General features: G+C 40.2%; 1 protein-coding gene across 1 annotated transcript in view; it reads right to left on the reverse strand.

Annotated features, from left to right (window-relative positions):
- Positions 1–25233, reverse strand: part of thada (THADA armadillo repeat containing) — a 108637-nt gene that overhangs the window by 55179 nt on the left and 28225 nt on the right. Inside the window, exons 23-28 of the mRNA XM_036573810.1 lie at positions 22348–22480; positions 19403–19525; positions 18256–18378; positions 16967–17058; positions 7654–7743; positions 2459–2590 (exon numbers count right to left, since the gene is read on the reverse strand). Coding sequence (XP_036429703.1) covers positions 2459–2590; positions 7654–7743; positions 16967–17058; positions 18256–18378; positions 19403–19525; positions 22348–22480 — 693 coding nt within the window. The remainder of the gene's footprint in view (positions 1–2458; positions 2591–7653; positions 7744–16966; positions 17059–18255; positions 18379–19402; positions 19526–22347; positions 22481–25233) is intronic.

Here is a 25233-nt window from a genome sequence, read left to right on the forward strand (position 1 = left end):
ACACCCAGCTGCAACCTGGATGAGTCAAGATGCTTAAAACACATAATAAAATGGTTGTGATTGTTTCTATTTGCATACTGCAATCTGCTCTGATATCAGTACTGCAAAGGTGACTAATGTGATAAAGATAAAGTATACACTACTTTAAACTACTATTTGTCTGGTTATAGGCTTCGGGCCATGCGTGCCACTGGTCTCCATTAGCATGGACTCCTCTGCTCCACGTTATCTGCATTCCTGCCCAAGGCCCTCGACTGATCCTCTCTCCCTCGCATCCCTGTGCTGTTCCAGGCACCCAAAAACACACAACAGCTTTAACCAAACAACTACACAAAAGCACAAACAGACATTGGCACTTGCACACAAAACAGACACAGGCCCAACTCAAACTCACTCTCTCCTCAAAAAATCCAAAAAATTCATATACACAAACAGCAAAACCACAACACACACACACACACGCTTCCTCAATGCTTGAGAAAACACACAGTCCTGTGTTGACCTGGGCTCTCCTTCAATATGATAAGACCAATGGCTGAAATGCAATATTATACTCTTTTTTTTTTTTACGTAGTTCCCGCATTTTCCTACTTTGACTCTTTGTAGTTACAGTCTGAAGCTCATGCTGCTTGTGCACTATTGCTATGACTGTAACTGTAGGTCTCTCTTGATAAAAACAGTTATTTCCAGCTGCTGCCATTGTGAACTGGTTTATTAACACTGAGTATTTAGTAAGCAAAACACAGCACTACTGCCAGCAATATCAGTAATTTCAGCAACACATGCACTGGAGGATGCCTTCAGAGTAAGGGGGCTACAATCCAGAAGTTGGAATATACAGCCACTACTGCTCTCACTACATGTCGGTGATGAAACTGGAAATTGCGTTCACTCCGTTTTCTTATTTAACTCACGTCAACCCTGTGATCACATAATGAAAATAACGTTACTGACTTGTTGACAGTAATAAATTCATTCTGATGAAGTGATAACAAAGCTTTATAAATGGAAAAAAATTTAAGGGATGTACCTCTCCACCATTTCCCCCATGGAATTTTTTTAAAAACACATTTTAGACAGAAACCTTGTCTAAACAATGTCTCAGCATCAGTCAAGATATTCTTAACAAATTTGTGCAATAACTTTCTGTGAGGCAGGTTTTAGAGGTCTTTGAACACTTTAGCCTTATCGTTCCCATTACCACCGCTGTGAACAATTCTGACTCAATTCTCTTTCTCTAGAACAAAGCATTTCGCATCAAACCACTCTAAAAGATGTTGTTTACATCTTAACCATTTGATTATACCGAGTTTTTTTTTTTTTCCAAAAATCAGTGGAATCCCCTGGTAGCAAGCTCTCTGACTAAAGCAACTAAAGGTAATAAAATATAAAGCATACTTTGAAAATATAATTGATTTCCATCAGGCATACAGTCATTTACATAATGCCTTCTTGGTGGCTATCCGCTTACATTTGGCATTAGCAATTTGGAAAATTGTCTTAGCCGCTGAATTTAACTGCACAGTAGCCACAGTAGTTTACCAAACCCATGCTGTCCTGTTCCCTGAAAATCTAAACACATCTATTCCTCTCCATCAGGAGGTACAGAGTGTTCCAAGTGATACGCCTGGTGTGTGTGTGTACGCATAAGCCTAAAGCTGTTTTTTGGAGGCCACCACAGGTGCTCAGAGAACACGTTCCAATAATATTTTGCTATGTTCTGGCAGGACAATGTGAGAAATGTACAAACAGGAGCTGTGTGGGTGCTGGTTTTTCCCTGTTGGAACGTCCAGTGTCTTTCGCATGAAAAGCTTTAGACCAATAAACATTTATGCAAAGTGAGTTGGTGATGCTGAGATTTGAAGAGCCTTTGCTTTATGACAGTCTTTCAGTATTGAAGATAGCTAAATACATACATATACATACACACACACACACACACATACATACATATACATATATATACATATATATATATATATATATATATATATATATATACACACATATATATATATATATATTTCTCTTAGAGGAGTCTAAGAGAAATCTGGAACCAAACATTGTTCTTCAAACTAGCTCAGACATTCTTGTTACTTTTTACTGTCCTTATGTTTATTTATATCTATTGTAATGATACAGTATTTGGTGATTTTACAAGCAAATCACACTTATTGCCAAGATAAAGGGTTTTAAATAATGTGCTTTACAGATCCTTTACATATCCCACTTCTGTACATTTTAACACACATTTTTATGTGTTTATTCGCTGAATGTAACATATTGGGAGGAAAATATTATATTTATGGTTTTAGTTTTGTCAAATATGGTAAATGGTAATAGAAACTGTGCATTCAAAATTTCTGAACATCGCAATGTTTACTTCCGGAACAGGAGGCGTTGTGTGTGTGTGTGTGTGTGTGTGTGTGTGTGTGTGTGTGTGTGTGTTTACTCTAACCTGATAATAAAGGGCATGAATGGGGCCAGTCCAAGAGGGGTGGAGGATCCGTCCATCGGTGACGGGTAGAGGCGCCCCAACACCAACAACAGCAGGAACAGACTGGGGTGCAGCTTCACCTGTCCGGAGTCACTGAAAGAGAGAGAGAGAGAGAGAGAGAGAGAGAGAGAGAGAGAGAGAGAAAAAGAGAGAAAGAGAAACAGAGAGAGAAACAGAGAGAAAGAGAAACAGAGAGACAAACATAGAGAGAGAGCTAAAGTGAGGGGAGTGCTGATTCAATGTTTACACAAGTTGCGTACAGATCTATTTTCATCTGCATGCTGAAGGGCACAAAAGAGGCCTGGCCTGGAGGTGAAGCAGCCAAATGTAGTCAGAAGCAAGAGAAGGTGTTCTCTCACTTCCATCTCTGGCTTGCTGCTCTCTGTCTCTGTCTCTCTCTCTGTCTTTCTCTCTCCTTTGAGGCGCAGTGGAAAGAGGAGACGTGCGCCAGAACAAACATTTGAAAGTACTGGCGATGTCATTCTGGAATAATCACATCATTCATTCAAACAGACAAACACACACAGTTCAGCTCACACCCCGCCGCCAGCGCCTGCTTCCACTCCATTTATCCACGTCCTCCTCCTGTCCTCCTCACCACACACCCTCACTGCAACTACCTCTCTCAGATCTCAGAGAGGGGCCAGAAGCCCACTTTACTCTCGAAGAGCCATGACTTTTCCACAGCGTTGCCGTGGCTACCACACAGCTGTGCCTATTAGCATGATGCTAGGTCCTTAGCATTCATTAATCACAGCGCAAAGGCCAGCAAGGCCCACAGCAGAGAAACTACTTAAGTGGCCACAGTTATGTATTTAGAGAGAGAGAGAGAGAGAGAGAGAGAGAGAGAGAGAGAGAGAGAGAGAGAGAAGGACAGTAAGAATGACAGAAAAGATAGAGACACAGGAAAGAAAAAAAGGAGAGAAGACAGAGAGAAAGGGAGTGTGTGTGAGAGATAAATACAGAAAAGAGGAGAATAGAGGAAAGAGAAGAAGAGAGAAATACAGAAAGAGATGAAAGAGAAAGAAAGAAAAACAGATAGAAAGAAAAATGAGAAGGAAAAAGATACACACAGGGAGAGAGAAGAAAGAATGAAATAAAAGAAAAAAGAGGGATAGATACAGGAAAGAGAGAGAAAAGAAATAATAATAGAGACAAAGAAACAAAAAGAATGAAAGAAAAAATACAAAAGCAATAGAAAAGACAGAGACATAGAAGAGATATAAGACAGAAAAGAGAGAAAAAGGAAACTAAAACAAAAAGAAAGACAGAGAGAGAGAGAGAAAGGAAGTGTGTGTGTGAGAGAGAGAGAAAAAAAACATTAATAGAGATAGAGACAGAAAGAAACAAAAAGAAAAAGAAAGAAAGAAAGAAAGAAAGAAAGAAAGAAAGAAACTAACAAACAAAAAGAAACAAAGAGACAGTGAGAGAGAGAGAGAGAGAGAGAGAGAGAGAGAGAGAGAGAGAGAGAGAGAGAGATTAAAAATCTAACAGGGTGAGAAAGAGAAAAGAAATACATTAACAGAGAGACAAAAAGAAAACGAAAGAAAGAAAGAAAGAAAGAAATACAACAGCAACAGAAAAGAGAGAGATACAGAGGAAAAAAGAAACTAACAAACGAAACAAACAGACCGAAAAAGAGAGAGAGAGGCAGAGAGAGAGAGAGAGAGAGAGACAGAGAGAGAGAGAGAGAGAGAGAGAGGATTAAAAATATAGACGTGCGTTTTTGGGAGCAGAGGAAAGATATACAGGATGACTGAAGTGTACTGAAGCAAACAGACACACTATTAGAGCAGCTCTCACTAAACTGCACCCTGCGGACTCTTCATCTCCCTCTTGATGCGTCGCCAAGTATATTCACAGTGTTCATTTCCCATGGAAAAGCTTCTCAAACGCTACAAAACATCACGCAACTGCTCCAACCCAAACCAATCACTCACAAGCAGCTTTTCATTAGCAGACACAATGCTTATGAAATCATAATCACATCAGGAATAGTTTACATGTTGGAGATACGCATGCTTGGAGCAGACATCCAGAGACAAATATGTTCTCGCAGAAACTTCCAAGAGGGAGAAAGGCTGAGCATCCAAGCAGCAATCCAAAAGTACATTTCTGAGTTTACTTTACCCACAATTCCACCACAGCTATCGAATGAGCTTCCTCTCCAGCTCTGTCGAAGTGGGCGGCACGGGGACCCTGATGACTTTTAAAGCTCCCTCGGTCTCACTTTCCATCCTTTTTCATAAGCCAAATGATTTGCTGGCGTTATTAAATATGAGTGCTAAGGAGTGTTATTGGCTTGGTGGGGGAGATGGCCTGGTCTGGACCGTGGGAAAGTGTCACAGTAATTTCGGAGAGAGGCACAGAGAGCCAGACTGTGAATGTGTTCAAATAATCTGATACATATTAAGATAATATTGACTCAAGGGCCTGTTTCGCAATGTGAGCGCTGTTTGGAAGCTGTTTAGATATCTGTGGAGAAATTAAATGGAGGGAATGAAGATAAGAGAGTAACAGCTCCTCAGAGCCGGCGAGGTAGAGTGTGGTCTAGGTCCTCCATGGCCTCCACTCCCACATGCAGTCTCCTTATCACAGCCATCTGATGTAGGAAGCTGTCCATCAGTGTGGCCAGCCATGTTTAATAGGCCTAAAGAGGCTTGATAAGGCACTTAAAAGAGCTTAATTTAAAAAATCCCCAGAGAAAACGGAGGAGGGTGAGAAGAGGAAGGCTTGTTGTTTTCCTCTGGATCCGATTTCCAGTTGGTGACCTGAAGGGCCGTCTAAACTCTTAAAGGAATCGTTCAGCAAAAAAATCTAATTTGCACATTTTTCCACTTAACCTAGATGTAGTCGACTGGATGTGACCTGACCTATAAAAATGGAACTATATTCACAAACCACCTCAGGAGTATATTTGGAATGAGTTTTTGTGACATAACAGTCATACATATAGAAGAATCTGATCCAAGATCAGTCCTGCTTTGCAATACGAGCTCTGCTGTTTTCTGAAATGCCTGCCCATAGCAGTTAAGTTTTGTTCATTTTTACAGCTCACAGTAAGTCACACTGTGCTCCAAACCACACTGACAAGTCTGTGTGGGCCTAACAAAGACCTGGATGCCGTTTGAGCAGGTTAAGAGTTTTGGGAATTCATTCACACCATTATTTCGGATGAAAAAAAACAGATGCATGTTTCAACGAAGTACAACCTTCACATCAAGTCCAATACTAATACTCTGAAAACATGGGAAAAAGACAGAGGAGGAATGAAGTAGTTGCAGCAATGAATTTATCATCTTTATTTCATCACAGCAACTAATAGGTGCACACAATGGGAGCAGACATTCTACAAAAAAGGACAACCTGAGGAATTACACTATTGGCTACTGTCCGCTATTTACTGCTATTTTTAACCTCTGCCTTTTATAGTCGATGTGTTGTTTGTTGTTTTTGTTTGTGAGTACTGTGAGCTGATTAATGAGCTTCAGCACCATGCACATTTCTTTAGACTGGAACCATGACAACGGAGCTCTGAATGTTCAGCCTGATTTTTGACGCATCTGTACGACGGAGAAAATTAAGACGGCTCTGACTAAAAATTTACCAATTAAAAAACTTGACTTCACTTTTGTTCATCCATGAAAATCAGACTTGGTGTGAATAACCCTGTAAATATCAGAATATACAGAAAGGCTCAAAAACGTTCATGTGACAACGTTCACTCACAGGTTTCTTTATATTTATGTAACTCTAGAGCACTAGGTCGCACTTTTTACATATGTATTAAATATATGTATTAGGGTTGTCAACTGATTAAAATGATTAAACACAATCACATTCTTTTGTGTAGCTGATCATGATTATTCACAATCATTTCATTTGCTCAAATTTGACACTCAAGATTTTGTTTCCCAATTTAAAATGCATTGCATTTTGTTATAGCTATATGACTGCACAAAATAATTAATCTGAACACTGTTATTACTTTCAATAATTCAATAACATTATTTTCAATTTGCGAGCAAAAGGGGTTGCATGTTCAAACCAATGAGTGTACATACTATGCGAGCCAAAACATCATGACCACCTGTCTAACATGCTTTTGGTTCTTCACTCCGACCCATCACAGCATGAACTGTACAAGACCTCTAAAGGTGCCTTTTGATATCTGGCACTGAGAAGTTGGCAGCATATCTTTTCAGTCCTGCAAGTCGTGAGATGGAGCTGCCGCAGTTCAGATTAAGATCTGGGGAATTTAGAGTTTTAACTCTTCGTCATGTTCCCGAGATCATTCCCAAACAATGTGTGCAGTGTGGCAAGGTGCACTGTCCTGCTCAAAGAGGTGTACCTGCTCTGTAATGGTGTTTAGGTAGGTGGCACATGTCAAATTGATGTTCACATGAATAACAGACCCAGCAGAACATTGACAATAGCATCACACTCCCTCCACCAGCTTGAATATTTTCCTCAGTGCACCTTGGTGAACAGCACACACACACACACACACGTGACATAAAAGAAAACAGGACTCACTGGACAAGGCCACCTTTTTCTGCTGCTCTAAGGTCCATTTCTGATGTTCACATGCTTATTGTAGGAGCTTATTACGATGGAAAGAGTTAGCACGGGCACGCTGACTGATCTGCAGGTACAAAGCCCCACATGCAGCAGGGTGCGATGTACTGCCCTTTTGTTGGTTAGGGATAGCTGTCGCATTAATGAGCCTTTGGCGCCAACACCCTGTTGCCAAATCATGGTTTTCTTCTTGGACTACTGTTGGTAGGAACTCACCACTGCTGACTAGGAGTACCCCACGACACTTGTTGTTTTTGAGATCTCCCAACCAAGTCATGTAGCCATAACAATTTGGCCCATATAAAATTCCCTCAAGTCTTGAGGCTTGCCCATTTTTCCTGCATCCAACATGTTGACTACAAGAACTGACTGTTCGCTTACCATCTAATTTATTCCAGCGCCATTGTTACAAGATAACCAACGTTATTTGCCTCATTTGTGAGTGAACATGAAGTTTTGGCTCATTGGTGTATATCATACAAACAGTCAATGGCTTCAGTTCCTCCGTGATTGTAGCCTCTTGTTCACACACAAACAAAGAAAATACCTTGAGGTAAGGTCTCTAGGCAACTTCTCACCTGTCCACTGAACTTGCTGCTTCCTCCAGCTGGCTGAGGAGGAAAGGATAGAGGGCAGGAAAACGAGTGAAGAACTCCCGGCCTGTCATCCTGAAAGAGCAAGAAAATAAGAGTTTTTATTCCAGGAAACACCAAAGCAAATTGGACACAATGAACAAAGCGAGCATCATGAAAAAGTGAAAACCATCTGGGAGGAAAAAAAGTGTCCCATCCAAGCATGAGAGAGTTCACCTGAGGTCTAAGGAAAAACAAGAGGTGGCATGCAGAGAGCCATTAGGGCAGGAGGAGGAAGCAGGGAGGGCAGGAGGAGGAAGCAGGGGGGGCAGGGGGCAGGGGGGCAGGGGGGCATGTGTACGTCTGTGTGTATGTATGTATGTATGTATGTATATGTCTGCATTTTTGTGTGTGTGTAAGTAATCTTTTAAAGGTCTGGTTTGTAAACCACTTCCTAAAGGCAGAGCTCTTTACAGCTCTATAAAGCTCTCATTAGAGCTCTCTGGTTGTGATGGTGCGCTGCAGGAACACACAGTGAAGCTTTAAATGGGCCTTTATTCGTGCAGCTCCACAGCTGAAATGCACCCTGAGAAACTCCTACTGGAAGTGACTCAAGTACAGGCGCGACAGTGCGACCATGAGTGGCATAGATACACTTCCCGCTTTTAACACAGCCAGCATGTTTTGTGGGACCAGAACAAGTGAAACCTTTCCAAAAAGTTTTTTTTTGCTGTTGTTTTTTTGTTTTTTTTATTCCATCAGGATCCAGATCAGCCAAATAGAGGAGACCAGTTTTAGCTTCAGCCAAACGTCCAAACTTGAATTTTCACACACGTTCCGTTACAAATTCTTCTTGAAAGAAAGCCACATGCACATACATGCATATAAACCCACACATACACACGCTCCACATCCTGTGGCGACCCTATATACACACGGCCTGGTCTGAGTTAAGACCAGGGCGCCGTCATGGTAACAAGATGGGTTAACTCCGTCTGCCGCCCCCATCAAACACCACAACATGAAACATACGCACACATATATACAGACACACCAACCACAAATTAGCCCTGACGTGACCCAGCGTGGTAACACATGTGGCTGGACAAAACCCAGGATGCTTTCAATCGGACTATAAATGTTTTCCTGGTCGAAATGACCGAACAGCATGCAACCATTTATAATAAATCTGGCCACAGTTTCCCACACGCACTATAAGATAATAGTTTAAGTATGTATTCACACTTGGCAGGTTTGGTTCGATTCAATCAAAGCCTGGTTTGATTGCTCCGCAGTTCAAACCCTGGTGTGGACCAAACAAGCAGACCAAGCCCTCATAAGGAGGAAATATGAACGCAAATCAGACCAAAGACGTCTAAATCACCAAACACCGAAGGAACCTCTGTCTCCTTTCTACATACCTTATAACAGACAAACTTATGGTACTGTTTTGATACATGCATAAGTGATCATATTATATATAAAATCGCCAAGTATTTGACATTTAATAAAAGCAGCGAGACATATGAGGCATTTTCACAGTGATTTTATCCTTTGTGCTGTGGGAAAACCACAGTAACAGACAGGCTCTCGTGGCTTAATTGCTTTACATTTATCACAAGACATACATAAAACCCATGAGCTCAGTTAAGCCAAAGTACAGCATGTTTCGTTCATAGGACATTATTCCCAGTTATTGTTGCCAAATGTAGGTCATAAAAATCTGCCCAATCAGTTGATTTTTTTGTTCATATGACTTTGGTTTACATCTTTTGGTCCAATGTCAAATATGCTAGTATGAACGCTAAATGAACCAGAACTAAAATGCAACAATGTATCAATTTTTGCTTTGGTCTGGGCCAAAAGAACTGAGCTACAAATGTAAAGTGACAGAGTTGGAGAATGCTTAGGAATAATCTGGATTTCTGCATAAATTGCTTAAAAATAAAAAATAAAATCATTTAAAAAGCAGTCTATGCTGAAACACTCCTTATAATTTCACATTAGTCTGCAGTTAGACCTTCAGCGAATACTGCTAAACAGAACGTATTACAGATAACTGAGTATGCAAAGCATACTTCAGAGTTTGCAAAATATACTGTATCTACTCAAATGTGTATTACACTGATCACTTAGACAAGATATATTATTAACAAAACATGCTCCACTTGTGACTGGCATATAATCTACTCATTACTGGCATATTTCATTTGAGACTGGCATATGCCAGTGGCATGTTAAACATCATTTCCTTCCAGTCTAGTGGCATAAAAACCAAACATGATAGTGTTCAGACTGCTGTCACCCTAACAGACACAACTGATGCGTTGCTATGGTGTTGCTAGGCCACTGCTTTGGAATCTCAGGCAGCAGGTAAGTTGCTGCTAGGCTATTGCTATGATATTTCAGGTGGTTGCTAAGGTCTTGCTTGACCATTGCCATGTTATCTCTCTCTCTCTCTCTCTCTCTCTCTATATATATATACACATATACATATATATACACATATACATATATATACACATATACATATATATACACATATACATATATATACACATATATACACATATATATATATATATATACACACATATATATATACATACACACACACACACACACACACACACACGTATGTATGTGTCTGTAATGTCTTTGAGGGGCAGTGTGATGATGTTTTGTACAAATTCCACTATTCATTGCCTATGGGGGAATCATGTTTGAATAAATACTGTGCAAAAACTAGTGACCCAGCATCACCTAAACATTAAAAAAAAAATATTCAAATGCTCAAATCTAAACATGTCCAACATTGATATTTTGATATATTTTCAATTGATATTATAGGCAAATATCTGCTAATATCAATACAATTCAGATGTCATTGTGCATCTTTAGAATGCTCATGTGAATATTTACTCCCTGCCACAGACAGAAACACTTGTCATGTCTACATACACTCACATGCCCTCCTTATCGATGTCATTATGAGTTGTGTTTGCATTGATATGAAAGACAACACAGACCACTTTGTGCCAAAAAACACACAGCACACACGTGTGCACACAACATTTGCTTATCTGAATTTGTTTATCTAATAGACTGTACATTAGTACTGTGCAACCAGACAGTACTGACTGTTCCAAAACACACAAGCACAACAAAATAGAAAGCCATTACAATTTGTTCACTGAATTTGCAAAGGAGTTTACAGCTACTGACCTGAATTTCAAATGAAAGTGGGTAAGAACCTTAAGAATGACTATGCAATACAAGTCACAACATCTATAAATGGGCTTCAGCATTTTGTTCGCATCAGGGGCAGGGAAAGGCGCCTAAACCCAGAAATCCTCATAAATTCAATGAAATGACAACTCAAAAATTAAAGTACGTTTCCAGAAAAAAAAAAGAAGGACCAAAGTACCATGTTTCAAAACTACTTAAGTGTCTTATAGAACTTCAGTGAAACTTCTTAGTACATCCATCACCTGTCAGCACAAGAACTGTTAGGCTCCATTCATCTCCTTTTTGTGCACTCAGTCTAAATTAAAACAATAAAACTGATAAGTCAGAAGGGTGACCAGTCGCAAAGCTGTATAAATGTTGTCATTAGTGTAACTTAATGAAATTCAAGGAAATTAGCAACTAAACATTAATGACTGAAATGGAACTGAGTAAATTAATTTAGTTCCATCACAAAAATGAAGTAGAAGTAAAAGTATCACTTTAAAATTCCCAAGAAAGTACAAATAAATCAAATTTTACTAGAATACATGTGAGTGAGTACATGTAATTTGTTACTACCCACCTTTGTCTTCTACTACATTTACATTAATCTTCTCAATTCTTTGAGAGAGTTTTTTTGAAGACATTGGGCTAAACGGAGATCTTCAGAATGTCAAAGTGGAGCTTTTTCATCCACCATCAAATGATCATATAAATTTGTAGAAAAAACAAATACTGTGGCCTACTATCTAGTGCACTGCTTGTGCTAATGTTGTCTATATAGATCAGTTCATGATGATTTGTTTTCAGGGTGTTGCTGCTTTTGTAAATAAAATATTTTTGCAAATAAGCATTAAAGTTCCACCTTTGTTGTCTTTGTGGACTTCTATCTCTATCTAACTTCTGCTAGCATTTACTGTGTGACATCATTAGCTGAGGCTGTGCTGTCAAATTTAATGTTTGCAACTGAAATGTCACAAAAAATGATGTGAATGAGGCTGCAACTCCTTTAGCTTCATAAAAGAGAAAACTCTATGCCATGTCTGTACAAACACTTTCAGATATTTTATTCAGTATTCGCCCATTCCATCATTTGTCAAAATCTGCTTAAAAAAATATATGGGTGGACGCCTAGCTTCAGAAAGTGCAGTCAATCTCAACCTCAGATCAAACATGAGAGCATATCAACAGATGATGCTGGTTTTATCTACTGTCCAACATAAAGAAGGAACTAACATTTTATGTTCACCAATGAAATCATGATAGTGTTCCAGACGAAGCTGTTTGATCAGAGGTTGCTGACTTGCGTTTTGCTCGACCGCTGAACTTAAGACGTTTAAAACACATCCAAAGACACTGTGGCTCTTAAAACTCTTTAATCATGAACGCCCAATTCTTCAGCAATCAAAACTGAACCCGAAGTCAAACATGCACTACAAGGGAGGAACTGAACTGGTGCTTGTGGTTGTCATGCTGCTGTGTTAATAAAAAACATGAAATGTACTGTCATCTGCATGACTGAATAAGAGTGTTAGAGCAGCACATAGAAAGACATGTATGAATACAAACAGTCACAGACACACAAACACTGTAAACAAATGTAAACAAGTGCAACAGAAAGTTCTTTTTCCTGGTCATGTTATAGGAGAGGCTCTCAGCAGCAGCACTGTTACTGCATCACTGAGGGAGTGTGTGTGTGTGTGTGTGTGTGTGTGTGTGTGTGTGTGTGTGTGTGCGCGTGTGTTTAAGGCACAAAGACCTGCATTTTACCTCCTATGGGGCAAAGTTTTCTGGCCTATCGAGGAATGCAGGACACAGAGAGGGAGAGAACAGAAAGCAGAGTAGAGAACAGAAACACAATGGAAAAAAAGAAAGAGAGAGCAGGGAATAGAGAAAGAAGGAAATAAAGCACAGAAATGAGAAACAGAATGAAGAAAAAAGAAAGACATCGCAGAGAAAAGAGAAAGAGAGGAGAGAAAGGAAAAAGAGAGCAGAGAACAGAGAAAGAAAGAATACAGAATAGAGAAGAGACAGGAGAGACAGAAAAAGAGAGTAAAGAGTAGAGAACAGGAACAGAAGGGCAGAAAGAATAAAAGAAAGAAAGAAAGACAAGGTAGAGAAAAGAAAAAGGGCAGAAAACAGAGAAAGAAAGAGTAGAGAATAGACAAGAGAGAGAAAAGACAGTAAAAAGTAGACAACAGAAACTGAAGGGCAGAAAGAAACAAAAAGAGAGAAGAAAGAGAGAAAGAAAGAAAGAAAGCATGAGAAAAAGAACAAGTGATCAGGGAGAAAGAGAGATGAGAGAGAGAGAGAGAGAGAGAGAGAGAAAGCTCCTGTCTAGCTACATTTATTTCGGCCAGAGCACACTGGCAAATTATCATAACACACACACACACACACACACACACACACACACACACACACACACACACTAATCGAGGACAATAATATTAGTGCGATTGAAGGAAGGAAGAATAGAAAAACAGCTAAACAAACCACAAGCAAAAGAAAACTGGCTGGTGTGTAAGCGGATCAAGATGCCTGGTGCACATGCAAATCACACTAAAGAGAACCACATTGTGTTCTTGGACTGACCAAACACAGTAAACTAGAGCACTGCGAGGCACTGTGGGCCTAAACCAGCCCAGCTATGCACCACTTAGATCCGATATGCCGATGTACTGCTGGGTTCTAGCAGCGAGGCTGATCATCATCATCATCATCATCATGTATTAAAGAAGCTGTCTGTTTTCTTTTCTGCACTTTGACAAGACTAATGAAAAGAGACTATAATGCATTGTGTAGCTAACAGTCACTCACTCCTAATTTTCCATTTCAACTATCTCATAATCTAAATAATGTGACCGCTATGTGACCTCCCACAATGCCCTGGGTCAGCATTACATCAGAGCATGCTCCGTTTGGTTAGGGAGGAATTGGAAAGCTGACATGGGGCAGTTAGCACAGCGGGAGGTCAGGGGTCAAACCAGCAGCACAGCTACATGGCACAATCTGGAGCACTCTATCGCAGGAATGTTTGTGTTTGTGTCTTGGAGAGACTTTATAAAAGTGGCCACTTATGAGGCTTGAGTAATTCATTTCTACATGGATATTTTCCAACCTCTCTTTACTCCTTAGAATTAAACAGGCTGTTTTATTATTGTTTCTTCAGATCTGATATATGTAAATGATCTCTGTTCTGATAGGTGGCTCTTGTCAAGCAGTCCAGGTTGAAACACTCCTTGTAACTTCAACGTGAACATGCGGGTAAACTGTTGTGTGGATATATATAAAAGCATTGATTTTTTTGGTGTCACCAAAACAACAGAATCATAATGGACAGATTTTGCAGCACAGTTTCCCTATATGGATCATATGGGCAGGGGAGTGGATGGGACACTTTAAAACTTTAACAATGCTTATATATAATACATCCTATTTAAAGCTACACTGTGTAAGTTTGGGGGATCTGGAGACCTCTCTGGAGGAAATGTGTAACATGCAGTGTTGAAGAATGTGAGTGTGTTGAAAGAGTATTCAAAGAGAACTCAGTCAAAATATGGTGAAGGACGTGTTTTCTGTGGATGCAAGTTAACTATTGTCATCATATCTGCATCAGTATAGTACGATGGCGTTTTTGGGCCACTGTTGAAAAAAAATTAAAAATAGTAGATATAAAGTCGTAATATTTTGAGATAAAAGGTCATAGAATTATGACATTACAGTGGGAATTTACCAGGAAAACCAACAACATTGTAGCCAAAAGGTTTGCAAAATGAAGGTAACACCCTCCTCATGTTGAAACAAGGAACATTGAGGAGTTGGAGTTATTCTTTCGTATCGATTTCACCCATAAAGAAAAAGTCAGTCTTCCTGTCTCTCCTGCACATCAGCACCAGATCGTTATTAGGATAAGACGCTGCTGAAATGGCTGTGCAAGAAACTGCACTTATTTAGAATAAAAAAAACAGACGGATTTGAAAGGAAACTGCCTGTTTTGTTGAAGGAGAACGCGCAGGCAGTGGTCTTCTACACAGCTATCGGTGGTTGCATTTCCATGCCATTCGAAGAGGGCATGTAGTTTCACAAGAGACAATGAAAATCAAAATGACCAACCCCCAAGGATCTCTGGCGTGCTCGGAGTCTTCGCCCTCGCCAGTACAGCAACAGAGATGCACAACGTGTTATGGCAGGGCCCCTACAATTAGCCTACATCATCCTCGAAATATCGCTTCGAGCTTATCCTCAAGTTTATTCTTGTAACTTTAAAATCTTACATAGTGCAGCTTTAAGAAAGGCAAAGAAAACCTGGTTTGCAGTGATAATTAGCAATTTTCCTTCACTACAGAAAGAGATGAAGGTGCAATTTGAGAAAGACAAAATGGTGAATAATCTAATCCTGTCTTTCTGTCTCGCCCGAATGACTTTTCAAAGTCATTATGGCAGTACCTCAATAGAGTAAAGTGATGAAAGAATGTGCAAAACTTTACAAGATTGGGAAAAGGATAAGATAAATTAAGAGAGGAGAAGAGAGAGAGACAAAGCATGAAGAGAAATGTTAATGTGTGCATGAGAGAGAGACAGAGAGGGGGAGAGACACACACACACACAGACAGAAAGACAGAGAGAAAGGGAGAGTAACAGCTCAGAGATAAAGGCAACAAGGAGTTGTAGGAAACATCCAGACTGTTTGAGGAGCTGGAGCAGTGCCACACGCTGTGGGCCAGAGCACAGGCTGAGATTAATACATACGAAGAGCGAGTGAATAGAGAATTACAGTGCCCCCTGTTGGGGAACGTGTTGTACACCAAAGTTACGCCTAAGTGTAGTAATAAGAAGTAAAAAGTGCAGCTCTGGCAATGAGACTGGGGACTGTTTACACATACTACCTCTGAGTGGCATGAACATGCAGCAGCATGACAGCCCGCACGCTTTGAACATTCATACATACGCAGTTGTGGAGTGCTACAGCATGCACGTTCTTATCCAGACATCCTTATCCAAACAAAACAGGATACTTGGAAGGTTGTTAAGGATGACGTAGCGGAATCAGTTACTTTATTCAATAACATATAATTTGTAAAAGAGCATGATACATTTGTTTATCCTCACCAGCTTTATGATCATTTTCAGGCTGGTAGACAAACTAGAAAATGTGTATGTAGCACAAAATGTTTGGCCAGTACTTCATTTGATAATGGTAATAAACTGAAGAATTTGCGTTTTATGAAGTTATTATACATTTTTCTGATTCATTTCCATTGTTTTTCTAGCATATTTCAGCTTATACAAAAAAAAGGTTTCACTGTCAAAGTACTATAAAATTGAATGGTCAATAAACACAAAAAAGGTTAAATTCATGTAAATTAACCATACATATCGCTGTTGTCAGAGGAAAACCTTGTATCTCCAAAATGGTAACTCTACAGGAGAAGGAAAAAACCTACTTTACTTTTAATGTAAGTCAATGGAACCAGAGTTTTTTCCCCCCCAAGTAATTCTGGGTTGTTTCTTTGGTCCATTCTTCATGAAATTTACACACAACATAAAAGAACAACAGGCATTTTCAAATTATGTCAAAAACTGAAAAACAACATAAAACAGACATTTTCTTCTGACAGCAGCAATATACTGTATTTTAGCACTGCTGTTAATTTACAGAAACAAATTAGCACCTTTATTTTACAGACATTTGCATTTATTTTAATGGTTGTTACTGTTATTATTATGGTAAAATACTTTGTAGAAATTTAATGACTGAAATTTGTACCATCATTGGTACCTTTAGTTAATTAACGGGTTTTGTATGGCACCCCTGGTGCTAGTTTTATAATTTATATATTTATTTATTTATTTATTTATCTGTTGCACAGTGTAGGGGTCCTCACCCATTCTGTCAATACTGCGTGGCCTCTGTGCCGTGTTTGGGATGCTCTGCCGCGCTGCTTGTACAGCCTGTGTAAAAGCTCTGATTGGTTCCCATGAGCGCAGACATGAAAAGCAAGATGCTCCGCATTGCTTAGGCAACACAGAGGTAGTATGTGTGAAACAGGCCCAAGGTGCTCAGGCCATACTGACAACAATATCATACCTGTTCTTTTTGGAATGCTCGTCCTTTCCTCTCTTCACTCCGAATATCCGAGTGATCAGAGTACTGAAGAGGAGAGTGGAGGAATTCCTCACCTGGGGGCGGGGGGGCGGTGAAGAGAAAGAGAGAGAGAGAAGGAAAGGATCAGCTAAAGGGGTGAAACAGAGGTGACCTAGATAAGCTTTCGCTCTCCTCGCGGTTTCTGTTGGAGATCACTCTGCCATGCATTTTGTGTCAGAACCCCATGACTGAGAGGGTTTCAGTATCTACAGCACTGGCCTAAGGATCAGCCAGAAAACACAAACAGCCCATTTTCCTTCTGTTTATTAGCAATAAATGATCTTCCACGAAAGCCTCACGATGCAGTCATAAGAACAACTCTGCATCATAAGCGTGACCTGCCTTGCCTGACATCACTACCATAATAATCCACCAATAAACAGCTGTATTGTACACAGAATCCCCCACAGTTACTCATAGATCTGGGTCTAGATATAAGTAGGGCTGAGTGAATAATTCTGCTATAGTAACATCTTGCAGTGTTGTCGTGCCTGCAACACATTCCACAGAGACTACTGGGAGGCTATTTTGGAACATACAGGGGCAAAACTATTTCAGAGCTCTATATGAACTATGAATTATGGATTTTGCCTGCTATAGCGCAGTGCAATAAACCTACAAAATTTTAACTGTACTGTATGCACAGAACCAGAAATTGACCACTATTATGGCAGATCCAAAGGAAAAGAAGGAAAGACTGAGAAACAGAGGATATTGGGAGAGAGAGGGAGAGAGGAATGCGACCTGGAACTGTTGCTATGGTGACAAGTGGGCGGAATGTCCCCATGTAGAGGTGATCAAAGTGGTCAAGGCAGGGCAGCTAGCCAGGACTACCGCACAGCTGTGTATGTCTGCGTGTGTGGGTGTGTGCGTGTCTGCACGTAGAGCTCTTGCCCCTGTGTACTTTTAATGATTAACCTGTCAGGGTCTGCAAAGCAGTTACTATTTAACAAGACAAGTGTACGTGAGGGAAAGCGTGATGAAATATGAGGGAGAGTGTCTATGTGTGCGTGCTGGCGACTTCCCCTTTTCTCTGAATCCAAATAACAACGTGATACAACTAGAATACGGGGAGGGGGAGTGAGTAGACTGCTGAGTCCTGTGTTAAAGTAAAACAGGTGTAATGATGTGGGGTCATGTTTTTGTAATTGTGGAAGAATATTACTGTAAGAAGAAAAAAAACAAAAGGTAATAGCAAAGTCTATGAGGAATAAACCACAACAGTAACTCACAGCCCAGACAGGAGAGGTAAAGCCAAGCACTGCAGCCTTCATGCCCTCCGACACGAAGGGCATGATGTTCTCCCCCAAACGCGTGTCCCGATACAGAGCTCTCAGGATGTTCAGAGCATGGACCTGAAGACATACACAAAGACACTCATAAGCTGCCATTCAAAATATGGAATCAGTAGCACATTCAATAACATAATATCAATCATAATCTAGTAACCAATTATATAATGTAATAATAATGCACTATAATCAACAATATAATAAAATCAATTCTGTTGCAGATACAGTACTGTGCAAAAGTTCAGCAATCACCCTCCATTTTCCAGTCAAAAAAGCCATTACATATTATTTTTTATTACTGGGGATACTGGATTCAAAATAACCCACTTTAATTAAGAAGGGGAAAGGAAGGGGAAAACAAGTAGAGATCAAAAAAATGACTAAAAACAACCTAACAACCTGACAGGCACACAAAACTGTCCCAATCCATTAACTTTCATGTTTGAGCAACAGGAGAGAATCAAGCTCCACTCAGAGCTTCAGATCTGAAAAAAAATCCAAAGGTGTTTCTGCACATCCTTCCACAGTGAGAAGACTCAATGCAATGAGTCTGAAAGGATGTGAAGCAGTCAAGAAGGTGATACTGAGAACAGGAAATAGACAACAAAGAAGAACATCTGCAAATCAAACATAAACGCTGTTTGTTCTCAGAACAATGAACCGTCCACCCCAGAGTCCAGACCTCTACATCACTGAATGCGTTTGGACTGATTTTTCATTGTGAAAAGCAGAAAATGCAAACCAACTTATATGACTGAACTTTGGAAGTGTGGTAAAATATCCCTGCCGATTTCTCTGAAAAACAGAAAGCAGTAATTCTGTAATAATAATCGTAACAAAGGCAAAGGATAGATACACTAGATATTGAAAAAACTTATTTAGTTTTTATTTAATATTATATTTAGTTGTTAAGGCTTCTATGAAATTCTCTGTATTTGATTTCTGTTCTTTTTCTCCTGACACTGCAAAATTAATAACTTGTGGTCGTTTCACTGAAAATGAAATAAATGAAGGGTGGTTTCTAACTTTTGCACAGCACTGTACATACACACACCGACACTCTCCTGAGGACTGTATGTGTGCAAACCTGTGGGACAGTGCTGTGTTCAGTAGCTCCATCATGACTTGGCATGGCCAGGGCAGTCAGCTCCCTCATGGTCATCTTCAGCAGGCTACAGCTGGATGACTTCGGCTCAGAGGACAGCAAAGCCTGTAAAAGCAATTACAGAGAGAGAGAGAGAGAGAGAGAGAAAGAGGAAGAAAGTTTACAGCACATTATTATAGCTTCAGAGTTGTGCTATAATACTACTGTGTCTACAATTCAGATTGCTCTCAAAACTGTGTTACATGTACTGTTCTGATGAGATTCATACCACAACACTACAGCTAGGTAACAGAGAATGTGTGTAACTCATGGAGATACTGACAGTTTTAATGAAACTCATAAGTGTCCTCATTCTCTCCTATGTCCACTCCCTGCTGGACCCTCAGGGGAAGCCCCTTTAAGGACCACACCCCATTCTCTGTTTAGATGGGAGATTCACCTCATTACTGTGGGGAGGGTAGCCGACATTGATATGTCCTCAGTTTCCAGCTCTATGGAGAAGGTTGCTCAAAGTCCTATTACAGAGCTAAAATGTCATTTTAGTGAGTCTCTCTAAGGGGATGGAGGAAGTGGAGTAAGCAGAATTGCATTCGGCCTTGTGTGAGTTCAGGATCGTTCCTCTGCGTCCCACAGCACGGCAAGCTGCAGGGCGTGACCTCACCACGCCAGCCTGCCTTTTCCGGAACATACCGCAGGAACGCACGCTCCTGCCAAGGTGTTGAGTTTATTCCTCCTCTCTCTTTCCCTCCCCTGAATTCGAGCTCTCCCTCTCTCTCATCCAAAAGCTTATTAGTTTTTCTTGACTTCAGTGCTCAAGCATTCCCATCTCTCAATGGGCCTTCCACCAGGGAAGAATTCAATAACAAAAGCTAAATGAAATCAGTGATTGATATCCTGGTCTTTACATAATGCTGCTGAAGGCAGATCTAGGGCAGTGGTTCATGGGAATTGGAGTTCTCACTACAGGAGTACAGGAGAGGATCCCTGGGAGATCAGAGTTGGCATGACACCACTTTTTCCTTTTGTGATACTGACATTGAAACTTTATCAACTGATACTGATACAAATCTTTCTTTAAAAACTATTAAGCTTTAAATTTCTTTAAATTAAGTGGTTCACTTAAGCTACACAGTGTAAGGGTGTTTTCACATACAGTTCTATTTAAATGAACCAAACTGAGTTCTGTTAAAGTGAACCTCAATAGGAACCAACGGCAAATGACCTCAGTTCTTTTTGTGTTCACAATGTAAGTGAACTATAAAGAGGACTCAGTTTTCTTTCTGGTCCTTTTAAGCTCTGATGAGATCTCAGACCACAACTCCATTCGAACTCAGACCCCTTTGCAGTGCTCGCAAACTGGGCAGCGTTCTCAGAACTCTTCTCAGTGAGAAGAACTACCAGACACACCTGCTGCTCTCCTACTGGCCGCGCTGAAACAACTGACCAAAGTGCATCACGCATAATTGGAAAAATGACCCTGCATGTCTACGGTGGCAGGTTCTGTTTTTCACCGTGCTCCTCACTGAGCTCTGCAACAAAATAGTGTATTTGAAAGAGCAGCAGTGAATTTTCATCCATTCAAGAGTTCAGTGTGAAAGCAGCTTAAAGGTCTGTGTTGCGTGCCTGTCTAGCATCAGCCTTAAACACTGTAAAATCACTTGGGCTCTTGCATCTTATCGCTTTAATATGTCAGGCTGCTGTCTTGTTACAGATCACGGACAGGCTTTATCCTAAGTAGAACCTTAAATGATCGTTGGTGGTCTGTTTTTACATGCTGAAGTGCTGGAAGACTGTGGCTGTGTGCGTACGGTGAGCATCGAGCTCTTCACCATAAAGCTAAGCAAAAGCGGACTGGAGCGGTTTTTGTTTTCACAAATCAGTGAAACCATAAAATAAACCACAAACAAACCGAACTGAGACCACCTCAGTTTGTTTCTGGGGCCGTTTAGAGGGGCTTGAGCTTGTTTGGCTTGTTCACATATGCACAGAAAACCATGACTCTATGGTCTGAGTCCACTTCAGACACCGAAACTGCACAAGAATGAAAACACCCAAAGATTTAGGGATTTAGAGACCTCTCTGGTAGAAATGTGTAACTGCATGCAACGTGCAAAAGAAAGTTACGGAACGCGGGTTGTTTTTTGGACATTCGGACCCCTTCCCCAAGCAGATAAATCTGATAATGTGAGCACGTTGAAAGAGAATTCAAAGGATGTGTCTTCAGAGGATGTAAGTGAATTATCTGCTATCATCATCATATCATAAGCATAGTGCTGATTTTACACTTGAGACCTAAATATTGAGATAGACCTTCTTTTTGTTTGGAAAATTTCTGCCAATTCGTCCAACTCCCTTTTGGTTTTATTCAGCCAAAGGAGAATTTCACAGATTTTTATCATGTTCTGCATAATTCAACTGTTGAGATGTAAACAAAGTTATTTAGAGTTGTCTGATGTGCTCACTGTACAGGTACTTAACTAGTCTTCTTTACAATGAAGGTGGGGATAGGAACCAGGGGTTGCTACGCCTCAATGCAAATATATTTTCATATAAAGAGTTTAATTCCAAAACACTACATATCTGGTTGTAACAATTTTGGATATAAAGAGTTTTTTGAAAAGAATAATACCTTATGCCAATTAAAAACACATTTTTATTTCTCTAATAAAGGTGGTATTAATCATAATGAAGCACTGATATAAAAAGAAATGTTCAAAAAAAAGAAATGAAATATCACTTCTCACTCGTGTGCAAATGTGTGTTAGACTATGCAAGATCAACAAACTATAAGTGCAGTATAACACTCAGCTAGCTGCTTACCGTTCTTATGTTATCATTAGGTCACATGTCTATTATTATTACATGAATCAGATTTATTCTTTTTTCCCCCGATCTGCTTCAGAGTTTTCTCCTGGTATCATCCTGACCTGGATGTAGAAGGGGATTCCAGCGCTGCGGCGGGTTGCACATAGTTTAGAAGAAGGGTCGCTGCATTTAACCTCCTCCAGAACCTCCTTTAACCACTGAGCTGGCAGCTGCTGCAGAGTGGCACTGCCGCTCCTATAAGACACACAAAGTGGGCACAAGTTAATCAGAGCTGCTAATGGTTGTTTGTTTCAAGTGTAACAGGAAAACCAAAAGTTAAGCACTTTTACCACTACTGCACCTGTTGAAGCCTATAAAACCCACTCTTTCCTCCAAGGAAGAAACACAGAACATCAAAGTGGATCCAAATGTGTTCCCTCAAGAACTTTAACCTCAGAGGTATCGCAGCCATGGATAGACAAGTAAGATCAGGGAAAATCCCCAACAAAGTAAGGTCCAGCAATACGAAGTAAAACCCCTTATGCCAGTGACACAAGCACACCCTCAAACACAATTACAACTCACAGACGTCTACAGACACCGGGCCTATTGTTGTCCATAGCCTAAGAGTTTAATCCCGCGTGCTGGGGCGCTAAGCCACTTTCAGACATAACAGCATGGCAGTTAGACCGAGGTTCATGCCCTACAAAGCACGGGACGTGAAGGTGACGGAGCAATGTAAGCGCAATAGAGCCACTATTGGCACTTCCTCTGTGATGCGAGGTGTGGACCAGGTGTGGATGTGGGGAGGTTATTTCAGGCCATGTGAAGCAAGAAAATGATCTGAAGCCCTCATGTACAACTTTATACATGCGTATGCAATAATTTGGGCCCATCTGGACAAACTCCATGTTTTGTTGATCTAGTAAAAATAAGCACAAATCCTCTACAGAGAACACTCTTCTACACATTTTAAAGAGGAATTCCCCCAGTTTTCCTGTGTAATTAAATTACTGACATGTAATGTAATAATGAAATTCAGAGTGGTTTAGAGTGAAAAGGGTCAATGTACAGAAACGTACTGACTTACATTGACTTACTTATTTCTTTACAGTGGTGCTGATAGGAGCCAGGGGTCATGATGTCTACCACATCAATACAGCCTTTTTATTTACTAACCAAAATGATCAGTGAGCCAACACATGCCTTCTGTGTTTTTATATGTAGTGTTAATGATGGTCAAATAGTGGTAATTTAAAATCAAACTATTTTGCTTGATTAAGACTTGCATTTACCTCTCCACCATGAATGTATTTTTTTAAAATAATTTTAAGCCAAATGCTTTCACAAATCTATTGTAAAACAATATCTCAGACCTTACGCAGCAAATACATAACCACTTCATGTAATCATTTTGTGAGGGAGCTTTAAGAGGCATTAAACTCTTCAGACAGTAAGTTCCTATCACCACTACTGTAAACAATTCTAGTTTCTCTAGAATGGAGCTTTTCACATTAAACCACTCTGAATGACTTTGTTTACATCTTAACCATTAAATTATGTAGATATTTTGAAAAATCAGAGGAATTCCCTTTTAAAACTTTAGCAAACAGTGAAAGATTACTAGTTCCTTTGATATGAAAAATCATGGAAAAAATTATAAAAAATAAATAAGATGTGATCCAATTTTTCCCCCAATATATAAAACAAAAAAGAGAATAAACAGCAAATGTAAATATCCAAATAAAAGGAAACTGTGCAATAAATACTGAAAGAAAATTCCATATTTAAGTTTGTTCCCAGTAGACGACAGAAGGCTTTAAACTTACTGTCAATTTAAAACCAACAAAACCTGCAATTTGACCAGAGATTTTGCACACGATTGCATTTATTTATGCAGTTTAATGGGCTCATATTTCACTTTTTTCTTGTATTTCATATTAATCCTCTGCAGACTTTGTCTCTGGCAACATGAAAACCATGCCCCATATTTAATAACTTTGGAACCATTCGGTGCAGAGACTTGCTTTAAATTTAGTTTTGGCACAGTGATCCTGAACTTGCTGGAAAATGCAAAACGCAATTCTCAATCTACTGACAGCATTTACATTTTGACGGTGAAACACTATGTTTTTGTATACTGTTCAGGTTATAAAAGCATGCATTGTTTTGTACTGCTATCTATTCACTTCTGAAGATTTAACACGGCGGCAACTGTTGCTGTGAGCAGCAGTTACAAAACAAGACCTCTACACCAATCCTAAGGCTTGTTACTACTCTGATTGGTCTCTACACCAATCAGAAGTTTAGTTAGTCACAACACAGTTCTGCGCGTCACTAATGATTCAAAAACAAGCAGATGTGTTAAATCTTTATCTTAACAACAGTGCTGGGCCATCCGGATTGCTTGCAGATCTTCAGAGCACTCACTAAAGACCGTTTAGCATTATGAACATGAGCACAATGGCGTGTGTATAGCTTGTTATTTGGCTAGCAGTGGGATGGGTTTCAGTTATGAAAGAAAAATCCTGAAAGCTTTGGGGGAATTTCATGACTCAAAAATATACAGTTTCATCTTCTACTGAGTGAGAGTAATAACTTTATGTTGTTTTTTATCTTTGCAATGTTTTACCTTTTCATACAAAAGGTACAGGGTGGCACGGTGGCGCAGGGGGTAGCGCTGTCGCCTCACAGCAAGAATGGCCTGGGTTCGATTCCCAGCCGGGCGATCAGGGTCATTTCTGTGTGGAAAGTTTGCATGTTCTCCCCGTATCTGCGTGGGTTTCCTCCGGGTTCTCCGGTTTCCTCCCACGGTCCAAAAACATGCAGTCAGGCCAATTGGACATGCTGAATTGCCCCCAGGTGTGAGTGTGTGTGAGATTGTGTATGTCTGTCTGTCTGCCCTGCGATGGACTGGCGACCTGTCCAGGGTGTATCCAGCCTTCCGCCCAATGACAGCTGGGATAGGCTCCAGCACCCCACCGCGACCCAGAAGGATAAGCGGTTTA

Source organism: Colossoma macropomum, unplaced genomic scaffold (genome assembly GCF_904425465.1).
Source record: "Colossoma macropomum unplaced genomic scaffold, Colossoma_macropomum, whole genome shotgun sequence".
In the NCBI taxonomy this organism is placed as follows: Eukaryota; Metazoa; Chordata; class Actinopteri; order Characiformes; family Serrasalmidae; genus Colossoma; species Colossoma macropomum.